This window comes from Notamacropus eugenii, chromosome 5 (genome assembly GCF_028372415.1).
Source record: "Notamacropus eugenii isolate mMacEug1 chromosome 5, mMacEug1.pri_v2, whole genome shotgun sequence".
NCBI classification, from domain to species: domain Eukaryota; kingdom Metazoa; phylum Chordata; class Mammalia; order Diprotodontia; family Macropodidae; genus Notamacropus; species Notamacropus eugenii.
Window position 1 is genome coordinate 171,896,901 of NC_092876.1, and position 26,419 is coordinate 171,923,319.

Genomic DNA, 26,419 nt, shown 5'->3' on the forward strand with positions numbered 1-26,419 from the left:
CCCCAAAGCCGGGGGAGGCGAAAGTAAAGGCCGAGGAAATTAAACCTAGCTGGTAGAGGACATAGAGATGCGGGGGAGGGTTATTGGAGCAGAGAGGGCTGGGGTTGGGGCGGGGCAGTTGGGCCTTAACCCAGCCCCTAGGGGAACAGTCATGGGGCGGGACAAAGCAAGGGGGCCGGGTCAGCTAACTTTGGCAGGGGGTCCGGGGCGGGTCGAGCCGGCGGTGCATTTAAATCCAGCTCTGCAGTCTCAGTTCTGTAAACCTTCCCGGCTTTCCGGCACCTACTTCTTCTTCCACTTTAGGGTAGTGGCCGGACCCCTCATTTGCGCACCATGCGGAGCTCCCTAGCTCCCGGCATCTGGCTCCTCCGTGCCTTCTCCAGGGACAGCTGGTGAGTGAGGCTTCTGGGGAGGAGATGGGGGCGAGTCCGCGGGTCCCGCAATCTGGAGTCTGCAAGCGGCGGGCCTCTCCCTTCTCTTCCCAGGCGTGACCCGCCCTGGCTCCAAAATCTCTGGAGATTTAGCTTTTCGTGGTCCTCTGATAGGTATCTAGACCAGCTGTCCCAGTAAGACAGCGCGGCGGAACCTTGGAATTGCTGGGATGGGACGTGCGGGTGCAGCGCGCTCTGGGAGCGGGTAGTGGAAACCCTCGGGGTGAGGGTGATGTTAATCTAGGCACCCTTCTGCTTGATGATTTCCAAGCACCGTGGCTACTGTCTTTGATTCACAACCTACTGGCTGGGAAACTAGTGGAAGTGCTTGAGATGGCTCGCTGGAGTTCTGCTCGGCCAGTTCTTTGAAGTCTCTCTTGGCCACTAATTGCATAGAACTGTTTAATGGGGGAGGAGGGGGTAACACGGAGGCGGAGGGTCGACGCAGAAGTGACGAGAATTGACTGTTTTGGAAGCCTAGTGTCTATTGATTAGAAAGCAGGAAGATCCCAACAGAGCGCAGATTTATCACCCGGTCTTGTAGCTCCTGCTTCTCTCTTTTGCCCTCACCAACTAATTGCCAGTATTTGGTTAATTCAACTTATTTGGCTCCTCTAGCCACAGGGGAATGGGGAATGGGAAGGACAAACCTCTTTCCCGAAAAAAATCTATCGTCCACTTGATCACCCACTGGAAATTGACGAAGCAACAGCAGCCGCAGCAACAGGAGCAGCTCACGTTCATGTGGCGCTTTAAGGTTTACAGAGTGCTTTCTTCAAAACAGCTCTATATAAGGTCAATACAATATCACTTCTGTTGAGGAAAGTGTGCCTGGAATGACTTTTCGAGATCACACACGTAGCAAAGATCTGAATTTTGGCTCAGGACTGCTGACTCCGAAGTTCAGTGCCTTTCTCAGTTCAGTCGTTTTTAGTGTTGTCTGCCTCTTCCGTGACCCCTTTTGGGATTTTCTTGGCAAAGGTACTGGAGTGGTTTGCCATTTCTTTCTCCAACTCATTTTACATATGAGGAAACTGAGGCAAGTAGGATCAAGTGACTTCCCCGGGCTCATGCCACTAGTTAGTGTCTGAGGCCAAATTTGAACTCAGGAAGATGAGTTTTCCTGGCTCCAGGCAGGGCACTGTATCTATTGCCCTCCTAGCTGTTCAGTACCTTTCTAGTACCTCATCTCTGCCTCTCAGAGAAGCAGGAGGGCAAGATGTTTCCTGCCAACACATACACATACTGCTATCTTTCCAGAATCCCTATTCTTCCAGTATTTCTCAGTCAGACCAACTGAATACATCTTCACCTTAGGGAGCTCCTCAGGGCTAGACAGTCTTCAGATGGTCAAAATGAGTTGATTCTTTGGGGGAAGAATTTAGACTCACCAGGAGTCAGGGAGATAGGCAGAACTAGGGACTAGTGGCTGGCAAGGTAGGGAGCCACCTGTAGGGTAGCCTATGACTGAATGCATGGGTTTTATTTACCTTCTAAAGCCCCTCGGTATTTATTTCCTGATGTAAGTTCCATCTGTTACCAGGAAAGGTCAAAGCCTCTAGTAGATAATAACACAAAGGGATTCAGTTTTCAAGGTTTGCTAAGGCGCACAAATATTTTGTTCCTGATGTGCGAACAGTCCATAAACATAGCTAGACGGGTAAAATAAATCCTAGCTCCTGCTTTGGGGAAGGTTTACAACTTAGAAAGAAGAAGATATAACTCTAGAATTAAATGGTATTTGACTTGAGGCCTGACTTTGATCTCACCAGTACCCAGTCCCTTTGAAAACAGCTATCTATAGGGTTTGGGAACTTGGGTGTGGTGACTCTGGGAGCCCGGAATTGTATCTAGATTTTTCCCTCCGGCTTGATCCCTATAACTTCAAAAACACTGTAGAGGAAGGTGGAACTTTGTTGTTTGGTTTGTTTTTTTCAGCCCCTGGACCAGGATGGCCCAAAGGAACTCTGGCAGCATAATCTACAGATCAGGAAAAGGCACCTGTCCACACTATCTCTGTGTGAACATTGGGAGTCAATTGCCGGTTCTTCCACCTTCTTCAGTCCCTGCAAGGAGCCTGGGGACAATTTCTGATTGGGGAGCTGGACCTTTGCTGGGCTTTGTGTAAACACAAATCTAGGGTAACTTGGACTCTGAAATCCAATGCAGGGAGGCACGACCTCCAAACCATAACAAAGTTATCTTAAACAGAGTGAGTGCCCTGCTGGTCAAAAGGGACTTGATAGGAAAGCCTGTCTACTAGAGTCACTTACCCTGATTGGACACTTTCAGACATTTGAAGAAACAGATAATCTGCAATGGAGAAGATTTAGGGTAGAAGAAGAAAAGGAAGGATTTTCTCGTAGGATTCTTAAAGGTTGTTTTGTAGGATCTCTCTGGAGAGCTTTAGGTATCACAAAGATTTTTAGATGATTGGGCTGGATGACAAAGGGATATATTAAATTCTGAGGAGTAACAGATTAGAATTAAGCCACAAATATTTAATGTAATGTCTCCTGTGATTCCAGATAGTACAGAACTAGGACTGCAAGAGATAAACACAGTCCTGGTCATATACACACACCTCAGAGGGTAAAAACATGAGATAATTCTGCATCGTGCTAAATAAATGGTATCATCAAACCCAAAGTCTACATAAAGCTTTACGATGATAGAATGTTGCACACACCTTGTCCTAGTTGAAATTTTGTAACACTTTTGTGACAAGGCAATACATAGGTTATTATTCCCAATTTAAGGAAACCAAAGTTTAGCTACTTTAGCTACAGTCAGTGCCACCAAATCCAGAACTCTTTCTTAGATGCCCTCTCACAGTAAGTGTTAAGGTGTAGAAGCCTAGTTGTCAGGCTGAAAGCAGAAATAGAACTTGAAATGAGGCAAGAGGTTAGTCCTCTGTGAGACCTTATTGCTAAGCTTGCTTCTTTTCTTTGCACATAGTAAGGGAGTAATAAAAGGGTTTTTTTTTAAATGAATTTTTATGGATATCTTTTTTTTATTCCCAGTAGCCTTCCCTCTGCTAAACTCCCAAAGTTCTATCCCATATAACAAATAATATTTTAAAGAAAAAAATGGGGAAATCAACCAAGCTGACTAATACATAAAAAAAGTCTGAAAATATCTGCAATGTGCTAGAAGACCTCCCAGCTCTGCAAAGGAACTGGGTGGGGGTGGAGCCTTGTTATAGCTTCTTTGGAGACAGGCTTGTTCTTTGTAGTTTTGCAACATTCACTTTTAATTCTTCTGTGGTTCTTTCCATTTATGTTTTTGTAGTTATTATGTATACTGTTTTCTTGGTTCTGCTTACTTTGTATAAGATTGTGTAAGTCTTTTCCTACTCTATATTTGTGATGTTTGTTATTTGGGGGGAAGGGGAACGCAATGGAGAGGTAGCAATAAGCATGTAACTCCTACAGAGGGCCGGAGAATATTATTGGAAATATGTAATATTTACAAATATTATCTCATTTGATCCTCACTACAGCCCTACCTTGTGAGATAGGTGCTATTGTTATCTCCATGTTACAGTGGGGGAAACTGAGACAGACTAAGGCTAAGGAACTTGCCCAGGATCACAGTTACCCTAGTAAGTATTTGAAGTTGAATTTGAACTCAGATCTTCCTGACTCCAGACCACTTAGCTTCCTCTAGCAGCCTGGAATGTTCCATTGCATCATGTGACACGATGATGATCAATGATCATCTACTTCGTTTCCAGTTCTTTCCTACCACAAAAATGCTGCTATAAATATTTAGGCTTGTGTAGGGACTTTATTCTTATACTCCCTTGAGATATAAGCTAGTGGTAGAATCTCTGGGTCAAAGGGAATGGACATTTTAGTCCCTTTATTTGCAAAATTCCAAATTGTTTTCTATGTTTGTATTGATTTCACAGCTCCATCAATCCCTGAACTTGTGTGCCTATCTTCCCAACACCGCTCCAGTTCCGATTATTTCTGCCTTTCATCATCTTTGCTAATTTTCTAGGTGTGAAGTAAAGCCCCAGGGTGGGCTTGTGTGTATCTCTCTTGTTGTTAGTGATTTGGAGCATTCTTTCCTGTGCTTGTTAATAGTTTGCAATTCTTTTGAGAACTCTTCATATCTTTGGCTACTTATATACTGGGAAAAAGTGTTTGGGCTTAGTTGTAATCTGTTAACTATATGTATTCAATATCCAACCTTATTTTAGAAATATGATATGAAGATTATTTTTCCATTCAGTTCCCTTCTTATCCTAGGTGCTTTAAATTTTGTGTAGGAGCTTTTCCTTATCAATTTATCTATTACATCTATTTTATCTTAGTCAAATCATTATTTATCTTGGGTTTCATCCTTTATTTGGTTAAAAATGCTTGTCCTACCCATAACTATTTGATTTTCTTCTCTTCTAATTTTTTTGTGTGGCATAATTTTGAAGTTAAGCTCACATATTCATTTATAATTTATTTTGGAATATGTTTTAAGTTAAGTCTAAGTCTAATTTTTTCTAAATTGCTTTCCACTTTTTTCAATAGTTTTTATCAACTAGGGAGTTCTTTCCTAAGTTATTAATGTTTATTTGTTGGTTTATTAAAGATCGGGTTATTGAATTCCATTGTTTCTCATTCTCCCTCATCTAGACTGTTCCTTTATCCATTTTTTATTTTTTATCCAATACCAAATGTTTTTTCATGATTGCCGCTTTATAATATAGTTTGAAATCTGGAAGTTCTAGACCCCTTTAGACCTCCCCCTTTTCATTATTTCCCTTGATAGTAAATTCTTCATTCTTTTGGCTCTATCAGGAGAATGCTCAGGGTTACACTGAGAAGGGAAGGAAAACTCTTGATTTTGGAAGAGGGCTGAAGAGCTAAAGGGAAGGTTTGGGGTTGGAAGGGGGAAAGGTAAAGAAAGGCTTGAGCCTAGTCATTCAATGGATTAAATTTTCTAGGGCAGGAAGAAGATACAGAAGCAGTGGGATAAATGTAAGTTTGAAGCTTCCAAGTAAAATGTACAACATCATTTTGTCTCTCCCCTCCACTCCTGTGTATAAACACCAGCAGCCTTGCCATGGGTACCTGTTTTCTTGGCCTCTGTGTTTTCTAGGGGACACACCCAGCTAGAGGCAACAAGGTGGCACAGTGGATAGTTTTGAACTTGGAGTCAGGAAGAGCTAAATTTTGAATCTCCCCTCAGACGTGTGTAACCCTGGACTAGTCTCTTAACTTCTCACAGCCTCAGTTTATTCATCAGTAAAATGGCCATGATAATAATAGCACCTGCTTCATTGGGTAATGCTAAGATAGTATATGTAAAGCTCTTTGCAAACCTAGCTGTTTAAATCCTAGCTTCTTATTGTATCTTCATTTTATTCATTTGTTCATTCCGCAAGTATTGATGGCATCTCTAATATGTGCTAAAACTGTGTGTGTGTGTGTGAGAGGAGAGAGAGAGAGAGAGAGAGAGGGAGAGAGAGGGAGAGAGAGGAGAGAGAGAGAGAGAGAGAGGAGAGAGAGAGAGAGAGAGAGAGAGAGAGAGAGAGAGAGAGAGAGAGAGAGAGAGAGAGAGAGAGAGAGAGGTTAAAGAAATGCGTATGTCCATAGTTCCTGCCTTCAAAGTTACCTTCTGGTTGGGGAAGTGACATTTACATTTTAAATAACTGCTATTCAAAGGAGAATGTGGTAAGTAGCACCAGGATATATATACTATGCTGTAGGGGAATTCAGAGGGGGTAAAGACCTTTTGCTGACTTCTGAGTTGGGCTACCGAGGATTAATAGAATTTTAGTAGATGGAAATATGGTGTGAGAACTTGGAGGGGTGTGGGCTGTAATAAGGTGCCAGGAGAAAGTAACCATGCTGGCCTAGGGAGTGGCATGCCTCAAGCCCCTGAGATTGAAGGTGCCAGGTGTGTTTAGGAAAAGGCTGGAAGATGAGTTTCAGTATAGTTTGTAGGATTAGTTTATGGGAGTGTTAGGAGTAAAGATGAAAAGAAACTGGTTGGAATGGAATGTCCTCTTCTATGCAGGAGTAATTAGAACTAGTTAAGGTCAGAGTTAATATTCTTTCCAAGAAGATTTCCCCCTGTTATACTTTCCCTGGAGATGTGGAGATCATGTGTATGTCAATAATACATTACCTGGGGCAGGTGGACAGTTTCTGATGATCTGATTCTTCATGTTTTTGGTCTCCATGTTGGGTGGCATCTAGTCTCAGCTGTGAGAGCCTTAGTACCCAGTGGCGTGACTGGTGATACCTCAGTTATTATCTGGGAGGAATAGAAGACCTTGGCATTCATTAATACTGAGCCTGACTGGCTGCCTGCCTGCCACACCACCATCTGGGGGTGAGCTGGTTGGAATGCCTCTGGAGATCTGTGTGGTTGATATTCGTGTGTCTTTGTGTGCCTTGCCCAGTGTACTGTCATAGGGGATAAGCTGTAAAGGTTCAGATAGGAGATGACTGGGAGGGAGAGAGAAAGAATTTCGCTGAGTTTCAGCAGTAAAGGGAAGAGGCAAGAAGGTAAGAGACATAGCTGGAGACTGGAAATGCCCATTTTAACTGTTCTTTAGAGAAGGTTAAGTCTGGCGGTTGGTGTAAATGAATCTGTCTTCTGAAAATCCGAATACTGAATCTCATTTCATCTTAGAGGACCCAGATAAAAGCCATACTTGTTTCCTCTCTGATTTCTATGGTCATTTTGAAGATCTCAGGATCGTAGATTCAGGACTGGAGGGAACCCTAGATGTCATCTGCTCCAACTCCCTCATTTTGTGAATGAAGAAACTAAGGCCCAGACAGGTTAAGTGACTTGCCTGAGGTCATACAGACAGTAAATAGTAGAGCTGGAATTTAAACCTCAGTACTTTGACTCCAAATCTTACATTCTTTCCTGGACACAGCCTTGCCTAAAAAAAAAAGGTTTCCTTAGCCTGGGTGTTCCCACAATCATGGGGTGTTTTGTAGAGGAAGGAGAGGGACTTCTTTTGACTAGATTTACACATGAAAAGATGGAAAGACTGATGGGGTTATGGCTCATGGATATGACAGCTTCCCCAACACCCCAACTCTCGTGATTGAAGGGGACATTTCCATCAGCTGCCTCCGTATTTCTTCTCCTCTCCTCCCCCACTCCAGCTTCCTGTTTTCTATTCCACTCTGCATTGAGATTCATATACATAAATGTCTGGGGCTTCACCCCTAGTTGTGGAAGAAGGGGGTGGAGACTGACCATGTGGTGTACCCTGTCCAGTCAAATCTTGTTCTCCTGCCCTTACCAAAAGCTATGGTGGCCCTGTAGGAAAAAGGGTCTTTATTTGGTTGATGATTCTTCTGTAATGAGAACAGAAATGGGATTGAGCAGAATCCAGCTGGCAGTGGAATTGCTGAAGAGAGAGATAGGAGCCCCAGGGCTAGGGACATTGGGGTGGGCCTGGGGAGGTCAGGGAAGGCACCGAGAACTGCTGTTACCTTTCTTTGACATCTGCCTTTTTGCCTTATCTTGGAACAGAGTTGGTTCTTAATAAATGATAACGAATGAATGGATGAATAAATGAATGAATGCATAAGTCCTCCCAGGACAGATAATGATTTTAATCAAATTCAACAAATACTAATCACTTACGATGTGCAAAGTGTCATGTTAAGAAGTGGGAGTAAAAGGCAAAAATGAAATAGTCCTTGTGAGCTTTCTTTCTTCTAGGATAATAGTGATGAAAACAATAAAGGTGATGATAATAACAACTATACATTTCTACTGTGCTTTGGGGGCAGCTAGATGGTACAGTGGATAGTGTGCTGAGACTGGAGGCAGGAAGATTCATTTTTGTGAGTTAAAATCTGGCTTCAGACACTAGCTGTGTGACCCTGGACAAGTCACTTAACCCTGTTTGCCTCAGTGTTGTCATCTGTAAAATGAACTGGCAAACCACTCCAGTGGTCACTAAGAGTAAGGTCACTAAGAGTTGGACACGACTGAACAATAACAAACTGTGCTTTGAAGTTAACAAAATGTTTTCTTTACAGCAATCCTATGAGGTATATAGTGAAGATCCATTTTCTAGATGAGGCCAATGAGGCTGAGACTGTGACTTGCTCATGGCTGTACATGTTTCCTATAACCAGAAAGTAGATTTTAGTGCTTTTCCTCTTTAAACTAGCTTGTATTCATTTTGCGTGTGTTCTGTATATATTTATATATGTTGTACATGTTGTATCCCCCATTACAATGCCCTCTTTGAGGGCTGAAACTGTTTCATTTCAGTCATTGTATCCCCAGCTCTTAATACAATATATGGCATATAGTTGGTGCTTAATAAATGCTTGTTGATTGATTGACTGCTTGTTGAGTCGAGAACTTTCTATTATACCATAGTAGAAGAGTTTGAGTACAGTGTATGGGGTGGGATGGGAGCGAATACTCCCAGAGGTTGGAGCTTAGAGCTTAGATTTCTATAGAATTCTGAAAGGGATCACAAGAAGTCATCTCATTTTATCTCCTGGGCTGAAGACAGACACCTACCTCTGTCATGCCAGAGAGGTGAAGGTTTATCTTATTTTAAAGCCCTCAGAAGGAACTCTGTGTCTATGAATCTCTCATGAGAGAGCCTTTTAGGTCCTTTCTAGCCCTGAATTGATCATCTGAAGATTCAGTGACTTAGACTCTTGTCACCTGTTCTGTGCCTGCCAGCTCTCACTGTCTCCAAGTTGTCTGAACTGAATCCTTGGACTGAAGCTTCAGCTAAAGTTCTTTTATTCTGTCCTGGATGGAAATGGGGTGCAGTTAGTCATGTCTTTATGACAGTCCTTAGTTAGGCATAGACATTTTATGATCAGATTCTCTCCAGTGCAGCCTTTCCTTCTTTAGACAAGACAATCATTCCCAGTTCTTCAAATTTTTCCTCAAAGGTGGTGCAGGTTAGAAAGACCTGAATTTGAATTGTGCCTCAGACACTTAGTAGTTGTGAGCTTCTGGGCAAGTCATTTATCCTCTGCCTGCTTCTGTTTGTGCTCTGTAAAGTGGGACTAATACTCACTAAAATTTCATATAAATTCGAGCTGTTGTTGTTGTTACTGTTTCCTCTGAACCTCCCTAATATCTTAAAATCACCTTTGTTTCATTTGCAGCCTTCCTGGGAAAGGCTGTGTTCATGGCCTTCTCCATCTAGCCTAGTTCTGTGTGCCATAGGAACAGAGAGCATACTGTGGGCTGATTGTCCCAGAAAAGTCTTGTCCATTTTACCAGGGCTGCCTTTTCCAGCCTGGTCAAGCCTGACCTGGCTTTAGAAGAGTCATTCTGAGAATTTAGGACATTGAACTGGAAGAGATTTTAGACATAATCTGTCTATCCAAGGGTAGGGAACCTGTGATCCCAAGGCCACATGTGACCCTCTAGGTCCTCAAATGCAGCCCTTTGACACAATCCAAACTTCTCAGAACAAATCTCCTTAAGAAAAGGTTTGTTCTGTAAAACTTGGACTCAGTCAAAAGGCCACAACTAATGACCTAGGCCACATGTGACCTTGAGGCTGCAGATTCCCAGATCTAGTCCAATTGATGGGGTGCTTGGATGCATGTGCTTGGACCCCAATTCTAAAATCACATTGATCTTTAAAAATCACATTTCTCTGTAGTCTCAAAATATTATCCCAGGCAGTTTTTGTCCAACTCAAGGACACAGCCTGCCTAGCAAAACTTTTATCTCTTTTCCAGCTGCACCTACAGAATTTATTCATCTGAACCAGCTGTGTACTGGCTGAAGGGGCTGTGCACTGGGTCATAATGGCATTCACTACTTATGGACCAATCATATGTACCCTAGACTTGGACACACGTATATTCCCTTACATTTATCTTGTCTAACAAGACATTGATGAGAGCTGGTATTTCTTAGTCAGTCCTGACCACTAGTTGACTTAGTGACATTCACACCTCCATGTAGCACTCCCTTGGGCTATTTCCTGATGAACTCTGGGTAAAATACCTATACAATAGATACCAAAAATGCATGTTCCTTTAAGAACTAACTACTCCCTAATCCCACCCTGAATCACCTAATTAGCGTATTTGGCACATGGTTTACTATAGAATATCTTATATAAACTTTACCTGTACCCCTCTAAGGTTGCAGGTTCCCTAAGAACTCTTGCCCACTGAAAAAATGTAATAAATCTTTACCTTGACTTCAACAATGCTTGAGTCTGTGAATTCTTCTCCAAATAGCCCATGAAGGGAATTCCAGTCTTGGAATTCCTGTACCACCCCCCCACCCTCATCACAATCCTTTCATTTTATAGATGAGAAAACTGAGGCCCAGAGAGGTAGAAGAACTTGCCCAAGGTCTTATAGCTCCTAAGTCACAAAGCCTGGATTTAGATTCTGAATTCAATCCTCATTTTCCACTTTATTATACTGGTGAGCTAACGGTTGGGCCACTGGTTCTGGTTGTCTTCCAGAGTTTGTTCTAGACCATACTATAATTTTTGCCACCCCCCCCCCCCAGAACCTCCCTTTAGGGAGCTATTCTGGTTGACCCTGGGGCTTAGTAGACAAAGCTTTATCAGAGTTCACCCTTGCATTTCTTATTGCTGGTTTCTAGAGTTGCTGACTACTGGAATAGGTAGGTACACCTACAGATAGGTCACAGAATCCTCTCTGAGCCAAGTGTCCTGCAGCCATATTTACCCCTGCCTGGCACATGTCTACTCAACCTCTGTTGCTAGGAACTATAGGAGTGGGGCCTCATCAGTGGCAGCTGTTTCCAATCTCTTGACTCTCCAGTGCCATGGGCATCCCTGACTGCTATGCTCCTTGAGGGGACTATAGTAAGCATGTCCCTGGAGGAAGGGGGAAAGATTTGAGATTTGATCAGCCTGAGCTGATCAGGTGAGAGAAGGTAGTTAAGAAATCTAGCAAGGAAAGTCAGCTTAAATTGCTCAGCCCCTGGACAACTGAGTCAGTTCTCCCCTCCCACTTCTCCCCTCCCTAATCTGGGATCAAGGTCTCCTCTCTGTCCTGTTACTTTGAGATAGATTGTTCCTCTTGTCTCAAGTCCAGAAACATTTCCAGTGCAAAGTCTTAAGTAGGATGATAAAATGATTCCATTTCTAGAACTAGGAAGTTAGGCTGTCAGCTTATAATTTGTAAACAGCCAAGTTGCCCCTATATCTGACTGGGTTATTCAGTAACCCTTAGTGGAGGAAGGAGATAAAGTGACACCTCCTGCTTACAAAGCACTAAGGGGTCATGGAGGTTGGCTTGGCCTAATAATGTCTTGGCACTTGCCTAGTTTTTCCCCTGGCCCTGTGTTTTCTTAGGGAAGAACCCATTGGGTCCTCAACAAACTTTTCACTACTCTTGGCAGCCCTGGAGGAGCCTGCTGGCCCATGATTGTCTATATTCTGGATTCTTCTTTTCCTTGACAATCTTTGGGCAGCCTGCTCTCTCTGAGTCAAAATAGAAGTAAAACATATGGGGACTTCAGTTTGTTAGAGGGAATGAGCTAGCTGTACTTGTGTGAGTTAAAAAGCAGTCTAACAGCCAGTGGCTATATCCTGACCCAGCTTTCATTCCTTACCTCCAGCCTGACGAAGACCTCCTTCCATGATCATGCTTCATCTTCAGTATCTTGACTTCTCTCCCTTCCAGGGGCCTGACTTTAAGAGGCAGAAAGCTGGAATGGGAAGAGAATTGAATACATGGTCAGGAGATCTAGATTCTTAGCTTGGCTTTGCAGTGAACTTGCTGTGTGAGCCTAATTCAAGTCACTTTACTCCCTGGGACTTAGTTTCCATATTCATAAATGAGGGAATTGAATTAGCTTATTTCCATGGTTCCTTCTAGCTTTAAACTTTCTAAATTCCTAGGGGAGACCAACCATGAGACCAGATAGGAAGTCTTAAGGAACAGAAAGGGAATGTAGGAGACCCAGTTACAAAGTATGTGTGATCACAAGGCCTCAAGGCACATGGCAAATTGTCTTGGATGTCAGGTTCTGTAGCGGGGGTGGCAGGTGGCAGGATTGTAGGATCATAGATTTAGAGCTAGAAAGGGGCTTAGAGGTTATGCCCAGAAAGGTGAAGTGACTTGTTGAAGATCTAGAGGTATGCTGGTAAATGTTCAACAAATGTCTCTCTTGGGAAAAATGTACACATAGTTTACGTTATTAGCATTTTATCCATTGCTTTCTAAAATTTAGAGGGTCAACAATGAAAAAATAATTCCCTGATTTGTAGCCTTTACTGTTTCCAAAGTATAAATGGTCACATTGAAAATTTAACAATCAGCTCATTCTGAGCTGGCACCTATTAAGGTGGCTATGGTCACACAGTAAGTGACAGAAGCAGGGTTTTAACTCAAATACTCTGGGATACTTGTATGCTCCTCTAATCCTGTTCCTGGGGTTGCTCTTACGGGAGGGTCTCAGTCTTAGTGGTCTGTAACACTGGTTTTGACCATATCTAATGGTTGTGGTAAATCTTACCAGCTATAAACCCCACAATCAAGGTTTATAGTTGTCCCTATTGCTCCCAGTAAGGTCAATAGGGTGATGAATCAGTCAGTAATGATTATAGACTCACTTGTCAAAAGTATTCATCTTGGCACTTTGTCCCCAAGAGAGGGGTAGTGATGTCCATATTACTGGGAATGAGAACTTTCTAGGAACCTGTCTCCATTATGTAGTTGGAAAGAAGTCTTCCTGGCCTCCTATGAGAGACTGATGTAGAAAAGAATGTTAAGGCTCCTTAAGCAATGCTGAATAAAAGAGCAGTCCTTCTGTTCTGAAGTCATGCCATGTGGAATCTGATGCCAGTGCTCACTGGGATATCTGTGCCTTAAATCACTGTTTAGAGATAGGGGAGAACTGAAGGATGTCATGTAATGGGAAATGTAGGAGGGAGAGAGAGTCCAAAATCTATATGGAGGAGGAAAAAATGCTGGTGAATGGGGTTGCAGCAGAAGGAGGCTAGGGGAGGGACTAGCATCTAGTCTTCCCTACAGTGTAGGAACAGCAGAAATCACATTAGGATTGAACTTAGTAGTATTGTATTTTGTATATGTCTAGTATACTTATGTACTATTAGATAATATAATTCTCCTCCTTTGTGGGTCTTTTTTTTTCTGTACTTGGACAATAAACTCTATGAAGGTCTTAGCTAAATTGTTGTCTTCCCTGGTACATGGTTATACACACAATAGGTGCTTAATAAATGTTTATTAATAGATGATAATAGACACTAAAGACTCCCGGTGTAGCTTGTAGCAATAGCCTAGGAATCGGGATGTATCAAAAGTGGGCCAAGGCTTCTTCAGTAGAAGCGGTCCAGGAGGTGAGTCTAGGCTCAGTTCAGGGTCAACAGGTCAAACTTAGGGGAAATGAATATATTTTGTCTTTTCTGAAGGACTCCTAGATAAAGGACTAGCCAGGCCCAACTGAGCTGACCTGATAAGCTTCTGCAAAGTTTAATGGAAAGAACATAGATTCTGGAGCCTGGTTCATGTTTACCTCTCATTCTTACTTGTCTGACCTTGGACAAGTCACTTAACATCTCTGTTATCATAGGATCATATATTTAGACCCATTGGGTCTGATTTTGTAGACATGGGCCTCAGTTTCCTCATTTGTAAAATGAAGGGGGTTGGACTAGACTGCTGAAGTCCCTTTTAGATCTACTCTGATGAAGCTAAGATAATATTAAGGAATAGTCCTATACTGGCCTCCTATACTTGAACAAACCCCTCCATCTCCGACCTCTGGGTAATTTCACTGGCTACCTCTCTCCTTCCTTTCTGCCTCCTGGCTTCCCTGGCTTTCTTTGAGTCCCAGCTAAAATCCCACCTTCCACAGGAAGCAATCCTTGATGTCCTTTAATTCCTGTGCCTTCCCGCTATTGATTATTTCCTATTATCCTGCACATAGCTTGTTTGTCTGTAGTCGTTTGCATATTGTCTCCCATTAGACTGTGAGCTCCTTAAGAACAGGTACTGTTCTTTAACTTTCTTTATATCCCCAGTGCTTAGCACAGTGTCTGGCACATTGTAGGCACTTAATAAATATATATTGACTGAATGATTGTGCATTTGCATAGTATTTTAATGCTTTTTCCTTTTGAGACTATGTAACTTTATCTCAACCAAGCTAGCCCAATCTCAATGCTAATTGGCCTGAAAGCTTTGATTTGCTCTGTTTCCAACTTGGGCTGGTTTGGTCCCCCTTTAAGCAGCCTGATGGTTCCTCCCCAGTTCTACTCTTGTAGGGTCACCACTTTGGTGCTAAACTTAGTGCAGACACCCAATTGGCTTTATTTACCCTATTGCAACTCAGAACTCCTGAGTTCAAGTAAATGATCTACCAGCTTTTGTCTCCCTCAGGAACACGGATTATAGGCATGATTACCATAACCATCTATTTTAACTTTTAAAAATATTTTCACATAGGGTATAATCTCTCATTTGATTCTTACACTATCAACTATAACAATGAGAAGTGAGGCTTGTCTAAGAGCTCACATGTAGTGAGCAAACAGCAGTTCTCTCTTTAAGATCTTTTGACCTCTTTATGTACTTTTACCACTAGACTGCATTTTCGCTTTGCCTATATGTCCCCTTAAGGAGTCCAGGCAGGTTATCCCATTCAGATTTCTTTTGCGAGACCAGCTTGGACTTTGGAGGAAGGTGAACAGGAGGCAGTATGAGTCCTTCCCTTGGACTTTTGGAGTGGGGGCACCATTGCCATTCTAGTAATTGATGAGGTGCCATTTGGTGGGGGTTCAGAACATTTTGTCATCAATTCAATTCATCAAATATTTTTAAGTGCCTGCCTACTGCTATGAAAGATACTTCATTTGTCTTTTCACTTTACCTTTTAATTGACTGTCCCCTGAGCCTGGAATTCTCTCCCTTTGGCTTCCTTCAAGTTTCAGCTAAAATCACATCTTCTAAAGGAAATCTTTCCCAGTCCTTCATGTTAGTGCTTTCCCTCCGAGAAGCATGCTTCACCGTCAACCTTCTGGAACTGTGATTGGTCATTGCATAACTCAAAATCTTTAAGTTGTTCGAAGCAGTTTTCCTCTACATTACTGTAGTCATATAAATCATTCTCCTGATTCTCCTCACTTCACTATTTCTCAATTCATGCTTCTCTGAGTTTCCCATTCATCATTTCATATGACACAGTAATACTCCATTACATTCATATAACATAATTTGTTCAGCCATTCTCCCAATTTATGGGCATCTACTTTGTTTTCAGATCTTTGCTAAAATAAAAAGTGCTGTTATAAATATTTTTGTACGTGTGGGTTCTTTCCCCATATCTTTGATCTCTTTGGTGGTAATAGGCCTAGTAGGGATATTGCTAATTCACAGGGTACACACAATTTCAGTTCCTTATATTTTAGAACTGAGACATTTATCAGAGAAGGTTGTTGCAAAGATTTTTTTCCCTAACTATTTCACTTCTAATTTTAGTTGCATTGAATTTATTTGTCTAGGCCTAGTTTTTGAAGGATATTAATAAACTGGAGTTAGTCCAGAGTAGGGCAACTAGGTGGGTGAAAGGCTTTGAAGCTCATGTTAGTTAAGAATCAGTTAAATGAACTTGGGACTTTTAGTCATGAGAAGAGTCAGCTTCAAGTATTTAAAGTATGTGGAAAAGGGATTAGAAATTCAATCAATGAACATTTATACGTCAGGCACTTTGTTCTCTGGGTACAAAGAATAATCAAAAATAGTCCCCACCCTCAAGGAATGTATATTATAATGGAGGTGGGGTCGGGGGGAAAGGAAAAATAAGTTAATAATTAGATACATAAATAGTACATACTGAATATCTGTAAGGTAATCTTAGAAAGAAAGACATTAGTAGCTTGAGGGAATCAGGAAAGACTTCCTGTAGAAGTTGGGATTCTAAAGAAAGCCAAAAAATTTAAGAAACTGCCTCAATCCAGTTTTGCCTGGTCAAGGTTAGACTTGAGTGTGCCTAATATCAGTGGAAGCACACACTAATGATCATTGCTATCACAAAATGAAACCTTATAAAATATTGCTTTTTTATGCAGTACTCAAGTAAGGGGAGAAAGACCTTGGTGACTGGGAGGGTGATGGTGCCATGAACAGAAAGAGCAAAGTTAGGGGGAAAGACAGGTTTTTTGTGGAGGGAGGAGGAAGATAAAATGTTCAGTTTTGGTCCCACTGAATTTGAGGTGCCAGAGTTACATACAGGTAGAAATGATGGTTAATAACCCACATTGTAGAGTTTACCAAGTGCTTTCTTCACATGGGGTGGGGTATTACAAGAATGATTATCTTCATTTTATAGTAGAAGAAACTAGGTTCAGACAGGTAAGTACCTGGTCACACAACTACTGAGTGCTGGAGGCAAGATTCAAACCCAGATCACTTCTGCTTCTAAGTCCAGAGATTTTCCCATCATGTCACAAAGTTTTCCAAGGATTTCCTCCCCCTCCTTAGATTCTTAAGGTAGTTTTGGTCATGACCTTTGCTCTCCTTGGCCCCTCTTTTTAACCTAGATTGGGTTCCTTGGGGCTGAGCTTCTATCATCTCCTCCCCCTCCTCAGCACACACTAATTGCATATGCTGGGGACTGTACTGGGAGACCTCCATACAAAGAGGCTGCCCACTCAGAGTATAAAAGTGTATTCTTACCCTGCAGGGACTTATAATTGAGTGGAGAAAAGAAAGATGCTCGTGTAGGTATTTGAGAAATGCCAAATGAATGAAACTGACAATACCTGCTATTGGAACTTCAGAGGAGGAAAGGATTGCTGAGGGAAAGCTTCATGGAGAACGTGGTCTTAAAGAAAGGGTAGTATAACAAGGAGAGTAGAGGGGAGAACAAACTAGGAAGGTCAAGGCCCAGACACAAAAATATACAGATCTCATTGGGAAGCAAAGCAGATAGTTTAGTTGGGGAAGGAGGAATGGGTGTCTGTTGTGTACAAGAGTAGTAGAAGATGAGGTGGAGAGTTAGGTAGGAGTCAATTTGGAGATCTTTCAATACTTGGCTAAGGACCTTGGACTTCATCCTATGGCAATAAAAATAATAACACTAATAATGGTGATGATAACATCTCTAATATTATTGCAATTGCTGTAAGGTAAAAGTGCTTTCCTCCTAAGTTTGAGGTAGGGAGTACAAGATTCCATTTTCCAGATGAGGAAACTGAAGTGTAGAGATGTCAAGTGATTTGCATGATTGCCTAGTGAAGAACCATTGAACATTGTTTTGTTTTGGGGATGGTTATTTGTACACAGTAGTATGTTATAAATACTTTGACCGTGGTGTACCAGATGGTTTGAAAGGGGTAAGAATGGAGCCTGGAACACCAGCTAGGAGACTCCTTTAGGAGATTAGTTTAGATTAGTGACTGACACAGATAAGCAATGAATAAATGCTTTGTCTGTCTATGTAGTATAAGCTTGAAATAATGAAGGTCTGACATCCCAAGCAGTAATACAGACTTTTTTGCGATAACTTTTTCCTTCCTTCAAGGTGGGAGTGTGTTACTTCTGATGCCATTGGGGGAAATGAGCCCTGTTTTGTTGCAAGGGTCTCCTATGGCAGGGGTGAAAACTTAGGGGCTCTCTCCTGGTTTTCATATAATTTTAAAAAGGGATCCCAAGGGGACATCTCTTTCCTCTCATACTTTACTCACTTCAGAGAAGGCTTTTTATAAAGCTTGTTGTTATTTCTTCTTCCCTCCTGGGTATGGTTCGTGTTCTTCAGAATGTTCCTTCTCTTGGGGACAGTGTTCTTTTTTGGGAGCAGCTTGTCTACCGCTTCTCCTCTGCCCTCCTATAGATCTCTGCCTGCCAGGAAAGCAGACAATGACTCAGACCTAGGGAGCTGAATTCCACTCCTCCAGACCCCACCACAGGGCAGGAGAGTGACTGTGGAAACTGAGCAGATTTCTTACTATCCCCAGCCAGTAACCCCAATTAGGAGAATATAAGGCTGTGTGAAGTACATGAGCCACAGATGAAAAGAGGAAAAGTCTTTGAAGGCAAAGCAAAGGTAGGCTGGGTTGGGATCAGGCAGGACTCTGGTTCTTTTCTGAACTTGACCCATTTCAGGTCCCTCTCCCACTTTGAGCCTCAGTTTCCTGAGAACTTTTGTACAAATAGAGGAGAAGAATAAGGAGACAACATAATATAGTAGAAAGAGTGCTTAATATCTGAGGCCCTGAGTTCATATCCCAGCTCTAACACTTATTATCTGTGTGACCTTGGGCAAGTCACTTATCCAAATGACTAGGTTTAAAAGTTAACCTCTGAGGTCCTTCTAGCCATACAACTATAATCTTAAAAAGTGGATGCCCCTGTAGTTATAGAAAACACCTGGAGAGTATAGTATACATCTTTGGTTGAGATCCAGGGTTAGGATACAGAGAAACTGTGTACATAGTTAGGCTCAGGAAACCTGCCCCAGAAAATAGTCCTAACCAAAGGGTATAAGGGGAAAAAAGTATGTAGTATAGTAATGGTGAGCACAGTTTAAGCTCTGCTATAGTACATCTTATAACTGGGAGAAATTCATTCTATTTCCAGGTCTCTGGAGGGGAGTCTTTGCTTGATATTCTGGGAGTCTTCCTCCTTTATCCCCAGGACTAGGCTACAAAAGGGCCCCAAATCTGCTTTTCTAAACTGCTCCCATAAAGGTAGATCCAAATTCTTTCCTCTATTTTTTAAATTTTATTTTAGTTAATTAATTTTATTTATTTTCAGCATTTTACAATCCCTACCATATAACTTAGATTATTATTTTTCCCTCCTTCCCCTAGGTGGCATACAATTTTATATAGGTTCTACACAAACATTCTTATTAAATACATTTTCACTATAGTCATGTTGTGTAGAAGAATTAAATTGAATGGGAGAAATCATATAACAAACCAAAATGTAATACGTACCCAAAAAAATGATCTGCTACATTCTGCGATTGGATCCCATAGTTCTTTTTCTGGATGTTGAAGGCATTTTGCCTTAGAAGATCATTGGGAATTTTTTTAAGTCCTTGCATTGCTACGAAGTTCCAAGTCTACCAGAAAAAACTCTCACACACTGTGGTTGTTGCTGTGCACAAAGTTCTCCTGGTTCTGCTCCTTTCACTCAGCATCACATCATATAAGTCTTTCCCGGCCCCTCTGAAGTCTTCCTGTTCATCATTTCTTATAGCACAATAGTACTCCATTACATTCGTGTACCATAATTTATCCAGCCATTGCCCAATTGGAGGGCATCCCCTTGATTTCCAGTTTTTGGCCACCATAAAGAGGGCTGCTATAAATATTTTTGTACATGTGGGACCCTTTCCCATTTTTATGATCTCTTGGGGATACAGCCCTAGAAGCGATATTGTTAGGTTCTTTCCTCTATTTTAAAGAAAGAAAAGAGACAATAGAAGGGAGGTAGAGTAAGGGATGGGCAGGAATAATTCTTGGTCTTTGGTGATAATAATGAGTCAGCCCTGCTGAGAGGTATTGTATAATTTGGGGTTAGAGCAGTAGGTGGGAACCTGTATTGGCTGTTATCATCCTCCTCCTCCAACCTAACTCTTGAGTTCCACTTCTGGGGATAGGAATAAACATTGTCTCCCCTCTTATCTTTTTGAGTTTCAGCTCAATATTCCTAGATCTTTTGATTTGCTTCTGTGAATTTCTAGGCCAAGTTGTTCTTTACTGAGCTCTTTCTGAAGAACCATGTGGCAAACCCTAGGACTGGGGGATGGAGTTGTGTGTATCATGATTCCTGCCCCTGTGGATTCTGGTGGATTGGTGCTGCCAACTACAACTGTTTCCTGTTGACTAAGATACCTATCCCATTTTTTACAGGTACCGGGGCCTTATTCTGCTGCTCACCTTTCTCATTTACACATGTTACCACATGTCTAGGAAGCCGATCAGTGTTGTCAAGGTGAGGCCATGGAAAACCCAGGGTAAGGAGTAGAGTGACTTGAGAGAGGAAGCAGTCCTATGCTGGGAATACCCTTGACTGGCAGGATGTACTCCCAGAGCCCTGAAAGACAGGTTCTTACACATTCTCAGGCATCTGGCATGTTTTTTGTCCTCCCAGTCTGCTTGAGAAGGGCAGTGGCTCCCTCAACTTCACCATAGGTCCCCTTCTCCACAGCTCCTCTTGCTTCACTTTTCAAAGGCATGTACTTTGCATGAGGTGTCAGCCAGTGCTGTGGGCACAAGAGACCAGGAAGCTGTGTGAGGCTTTGGGAGCAGGGAGGAGCATTATGTTTTGTTAGGTTTTTTTGTTGTTGTTGTTTTTTGGTTTTGTTTTGTTTTTTGGTCTCCAAATCAAGTAAAGGCATTTATTGGGGATAACACACATACCCCAAGCAGTCTCCTCTACCCCTTAAGAGAGATGTAGCTTAAGGGGGGCAGTTCTTTAAGAGTCACAACCCCCCCAAGAGAGATGCCTACTTAAGGGGGATATTCTGTTAAGGGGGAAGTCCTCTAGCCAGGAGAGGTTAGGGATTCTTATAGAGCAAAACATGTCACAGATGGGGAGATGAGGTAATCAGGGATCTGAGGCAAGACGGTGGGGTTAGTTCAGACTTTTGTGCATATTTAGGCACATCAGCCCATTGGGCAGTATGTTTTCAGTGGGAGTTAGGCTAGAGAATCTGACTGGGTGGGATTAGTTCTTGGAGATGAAGGAGTCTCAATGTTCAGTTACTGGACCCCTCAATCAGTGAGGATGATTCTCAGATTAACCCTTTGTTTCCTCAGAGTCAGTTCCATCGAAACTGTTCAGAGTTAGAAAATCCCAGCAACAACTCCAACAGCACCACATGGTGTAACTGGGCTCCATTTGGTAAGAGTCTGGTTGAATTTTTCTGCTCTCTACACTTAATACTTTCCCAGCTCTGCCGTGAGTAAGAGGAGTGGATGGGGTTTGTGATAACTCATGAAAAGCTGACCCCCTGGGAAGGGAAAGGGGTGAGATTCAGTGCTTTTCTCTGGTTCCTATCCAATGTACTTGTCATGTAATGTGTTATTTTATATCTGTTTTTGTGTCTTATCCCTCTATTAAACTATAAGTGATAAGAGGACAGGGATGCGTCTTACCTTAACTTTGTGTGTTTCCCAGCATCTACCACTGTGTCTTTTATGTATGTGTGTAGTACATATTGTTCAAGTTACCAGTGATTGCTTGCCATATCTTATTATATTTTCTCAGTCCTCATCCTTTTTGACCTTTCTGCAGCTTCTCTGGGTTATGATACTCCTCTTTCTTGATTTTCTTCCTACCTGTATGACTACTCCTCAGTCTCCTTTGCTGGCTTATCACCCACAATATGCTCCCTAATTGTGGGTGCTCTGGGCCCTCTTTTCATCTCTTACTATGTTCTCTTGGCAACTTCACCAGCTTATGTAGATTTACTTACTGTCTCCTATGCTCTTAACTCTTAAGACCTATATCCAGGTCTAGTCTCTCTCCTGATCTCTAGTCTTGCATCACTGGACATTTCTGATCAGATGTCTTGCAGCTATCTTAAAATCAAATTATTCAGAACAGTACTCATTCTCTTTCCCTTAACACCTCCCATCCCCTGCCATTTCTGTCAAAATCACCACCATCCTATCTTCTAAATTTGCACCTCAGTGTCATCCATATACCTCACTTTTACTCCTACATAGCCACTCATTTACCAAATTTTTGACATATATCACCACCTTGATCACAAAGCTACCCCAGCTGTTTAACCTCTCATCACCTCTTACCTGAACTACCACAGTAGTCTTCTAGTTGGTCTGCTGGCCTCAGGTACCATCTCTGTCCAATCCATCCTTCACACAATTGTTTTTGTAAAGGGCAGGCATGACCATGTCACTTCCCTACTCAATAAACTCCAGTGATTCTCTGTTTGCTCCAGGATCAAATATAAATTCCTCTGTTTGGCATTTAAAGCCCTTCACAACCTTGTCCTGACTTACCTTTATAATGTATTCCTTGCTCTGTGAACACTGCAGTGCAGCTAAATTGACTTCCTAGCTATTCCTCCTTCAAGTTACTTCATCTTCCATCTCTGCACTTATACTCATGACTGAAGTGCATACCCTCCTCACCATCATTTCTCAGAATGGCTAATTTTCTTCAAGGCTCAGCTGAAGTGCCACTTTCTACAGGAGACTTTTTCTGCCCCTTTCTTCCTCTAGCTACTAGTGCTTTCTTTTCAAAAATCCCCTTGTATCCATTCTCTCTCTGTCTGTCTCTGTCTCTCTCTCTCTCTTTCTCTGTATCTTTGTCTCTCAGTATAGAATGTAAGTTCCTTGAAGGCAGGGATTTAAGTCTTTGCCTAGACCTATATGCATCTAGCATATACACTTAATAAGTGTTTGATTAATAACTATCTGCTGGTGACTGGGAGAGTTGAGAGGTTGCCCATCCTGAGGTAGTCTGATTGAGAAGGCATCTTTTTCATTTGTTTGCAGATCAGGACAACTACAAGGAACTGCTGGGGGGTGTAGATGATGCTTTTCTGATTGCCTATGCTGTTGGCATGTTCATCAGGTATTAAGGGAGAGACAGAGCCATCCTTAGCATAGAATAAATCAGGATAATTTTTCTTGAGTTAAGTATCTTTGTCAGCTGTACTGCAATTATTTAAGGATGCACCAGAAAGATGGGAAAGGAGGTGACTCAGCTAATGCAGAAACCAAATACATACAAATCAACCCTTTAATATTCCCCACAGACAAAAGGCTCTTCCTTACTTTCTTACCACTGGCTGCCTATTTATCACTTGTTTTCCCTTTCAAGGCTGCCTTTGATCAATGATTTTTAATCTTTAGGCAAACAGGTGGAGGTGCCCCTTTGCCACCTAAAACTGTCCCCTTTCTGACTGTTTTACGGATTTTCCTTGATTAATCATTTTTCATCTGGATAAAAATGTTGAGGGGAGCCCTTTTGTTACAACCTAGACCTCAAAATTCCTTACCTTAATGGTCAGTGCAGCTGGGGAGGAGACCAGGTATGAGTTGTGGATTGGGTGTCAGGTCTGGGTTATGACTGGAATATTTTTTGAGATTAAATGATTCATTTTCTTCAGTGGAATTTTTGGGGAGAGACTTCCCCTCCGCTATTACCTGTTTGCTGGGATGCTGCTGAGTGGGATTTTTACTGCGCTGTTTGGCCTGGGTTATTATTGGAACATCCACCAACTGTGGTACTATGTGCTTATCCAGGTACAGGTTTCCTTCCCTTTTTCAGATTTATTTTCCAGCCCCAATTCTTCCTTCATCCCTGTTCCCATTCCTCTAAACCCAACCTGTCTTTTCTGCTCTTTCATCACTAGTTGGGAGGATATGGGAACAGAAGGGCCTTGTGTTTCATTTTCTTTGTTTTTTAGCTCTGTGAAAGCTCTGTGTATGGTCTTTGAGCAGTCTGGGTAGAATTCCTTTCCCAACATTTTGTTCCCCTCCCTGCTTTTCAGCTCCAGATCCTTGAAGTTACTCTGTGCTCATCATACATGTTCCCTTAACTGTTCTCTTCCTGTAGATCTTTAATGGACTGGTACAGACCACAGGCTGGCCATCGGTGGTGACCTGTGTTGGTAACTGGTTTGGGAAGGGAAAGTGAGTATAGGCATGGGGGAGGGGAGACGGGAAATGGGAATGGGAATTGGAGGGTGCTTCGAAGAAGAGAGAGAGACTACCCAAAACTGGGTATGGATTTCACTGGTGAAAGATTTCACTGGTGAAGGATAGTGGTGTAACTGCATTTGGGACTCCAGGATAGGGGACTGAATAGAGAGAGAACTCATCTGGAAGGTGCTAAGATATTTCAATTCTCTTCCTATCTGAACAGGTGACAGGTCAATTCCCTTCCTTGCTTACAGCCTCAGTTGCACCTTTGGTGCTTTGAGCTCATCAGATGAAATATACCTCATGAAATTCTTAATTAGCTGCTTAACTTAGGGCTAGGCTGCTAACCTTTCTACCTCCTTGCTCTTCCTCCATCTTCTTCCTTCTGTCTCTAGGCGTGGATTTATCATGGGTATCTGGAACTCCCACACATCTGTGGGCAACATACTGGGCTCCCTGATTGCAGGTATCTGGGTGGATTCAGCTTGGGGCCTGTCCTTCATCGTGCCTGGTATTGTCGTCGCTGTCATGGGCATCATCAGCTTCTTCTTCCTGATTGAGTGTGAGTGGAGAACTAACTCCTGCGTCTTCTCCTTTCCCAGGATTCTCTAATGAGCATCACACTAAATTTTTGTTTTTCTAGTCTGAAGATTTTCTGTACCTAAGGGGCTGAGAAAAAGAGATGACTAATGTTAACTTACATTTGTGAAGCGCTTTAAAATTTATAGTGTTCTCCTCATAGCCATCCTGTGAGGTACATAGTATGCCAGCATTATCTCAGTTTTGAGGATGATAAAACCAAGACTTGAAAAAGTCATTTGTCGTTGGTCATATAACAAACCATTGACAGAGACAAGATTTGAAATTGAGGTGTCTGCTTTAAATTCATCATCATTGTGAGAATCAGATGAGACAATGGATATATAAAGCACTCTGCAAATGTTTAAGTGCTAGAGAAATGAGAACTATTGTTATGCTGGCAATGTTTAGCTTTATGGGGTTTTTGCTTTTTAACACACTTTCACATTCACTATTTCATCTGATTCTTATAAACAGTCTTATAATGATGTAGGTAGGGAAGTTAGTAATATCTTCATTTTACAGGTAAGGAATTGATACCAAAAGCTGAAATGGTTTACTTAACGTCATGCAACCATCTAGAGACAATTGGGATTAGAATCCAGGTCTCCTACCTCTTGGGCAGCTGGGTGGTACAGTGGATAAAGCATGGGGTCTGCAATCAGGAAGACCTGAATTCAAATCCAGCCTCAGACTCTTACTAGCTGTGGGACCCTGGATAACCCTGTTTGCCTCAGTTTCCTCATCTGTAAAATGAGCTGGAGAAGGAAATGGCAAAGCATGCTAGAATCTTTTCTAAGAAAACCCTAAATGGGGTCACAAAGAATTGAACAGGACTGAACAACTCCTGCCTCCCAATATATTCTTCCTTTTCTTTTAGTTCCACAGTTTTTCTTTTGCTCCTCCCCCTCCTTATAACTAAAGGGTACAGTCCCCAAATTCTGAACTGGTTTGAGCTCTCTAATAAGGAATGAAGGGATGAGGATGTTCAGGAATGATAGGGCCTGGCCTTCTGTGACTGATCCCCACCTTTTCTTTCAGACCCTGAAGATGTGGACTGTACCCCACCTCAGCACCATGTGAGTGTGAATCCTCCCAGAAGAGGCTGAAAGGTGCCCCTGCTCTCCTCATTCCTCTCTAATTTTGGTTTCCAGAGATTTAGTTGCTAGAAGCAGCAGGCTAGTAGGAAGGAGATGTTGGGAAACCAGCCAGTTACTAAATAGACCTGACTGATCCCTACCTCTCACTTCCTACTTCACATTTTACCACCTAAATCTCCATCAGAGCCAGAGCCAGCCATAGCTGATCAGTGAATTCTATAGGAGGGTCTATTTATAATCATGAATTTAAGCCTCTGACTCTAGGGCCTATTCCTTTCAGTCAGGAATGTCCCCCCACCCCTCAGGTAATGGTGAGTAAGCCTGGATTTCCATTTTGTGGGAGAGAGAGTGCCTGAACCTCATGCTCCACATTAAGGAAGTTTTCCCCACTGTGTTCAGAATGGACCTGTTGAAGACCTGGGTACATCTGTGGATTCAGTGGCTGGGCATTGCCCTGAGAGGGAGAGTGGAACTGAAGGTGCTGGATGTTCCAAGGAGTCAAATGAAAAACTTGAGGCTATCAGTTTCCTAGGGGCACTCAGGATCCCGGTGAGTAAGGGAGGATTGGCAGGGGTGGAGTGGGTGAAGGAGTGTAGTGCTTGAGTGGTTATTCCTGAGATGTCTTTCTATAAGGGGCTGACCAGAACAGAGTGCCTTGAGATCAGTGATGAGGAGTCCCTTGGCACTATCTCCAT

At 42.3% G+C, this 26,419-nt stretch overlaps 1 protein-coding gene across 2 annotated transcripts in view; it reads left to right on the forward strand.

Moving 5' to 3' along the window:
- The first annotated feature begins 202 nt into the window (after positions 1 to 202).
- The window catches only part of SLC37A2 (solute carrier family 37 member 2), a 32,416-nt gene continuing 6,199 nt past the window's right edge, over positions 203 to 26,419 (forward strand). The window contains exons 1-9 of one of the 2 annotated variants that reach the window (XM_072611451.1): positions 203 to 392; positions 20,278 to 20,359; positions 21,187 to 21,271; positions 22,894 to 22,972; positions 23,511 to 23,646; positions 23,960 to 24,036; positions 24,441 to 24,607; positions 25,666 to 25,703; positions 26,124 to 26,273. In XM_072611451.1, the coding sequence (XP_072467552.1) occupies positions 334 to 392; positions 20,278 to 20,359; positions 21,187 to 21,271; positions 22,894 to 22,972; positions 23,511 to 23,646; positions 23,960 to 24,036; positions 24,441 to 24,607; positions 25,666 to 25,703; positions 26,124 to 26,273 (873 nt within the window). In that variant the 5' untranslated portion in view covers positions 203 to 333. The remainder of the gene's footprint in view (positions 393 to 20,277; positions 20,360 to 21,186; positions 21,272 to 22,893; positions 22,973 to 23,510; positions 23,647 to 23,959; positions 24,037 to 24,440; positions 24,608 to 25,665; positions 25,704 to 26,123; positions 26,274 to 26,419) is intronic. The other variant, XM_072611450.1, reaches the window with a different exon arrangement.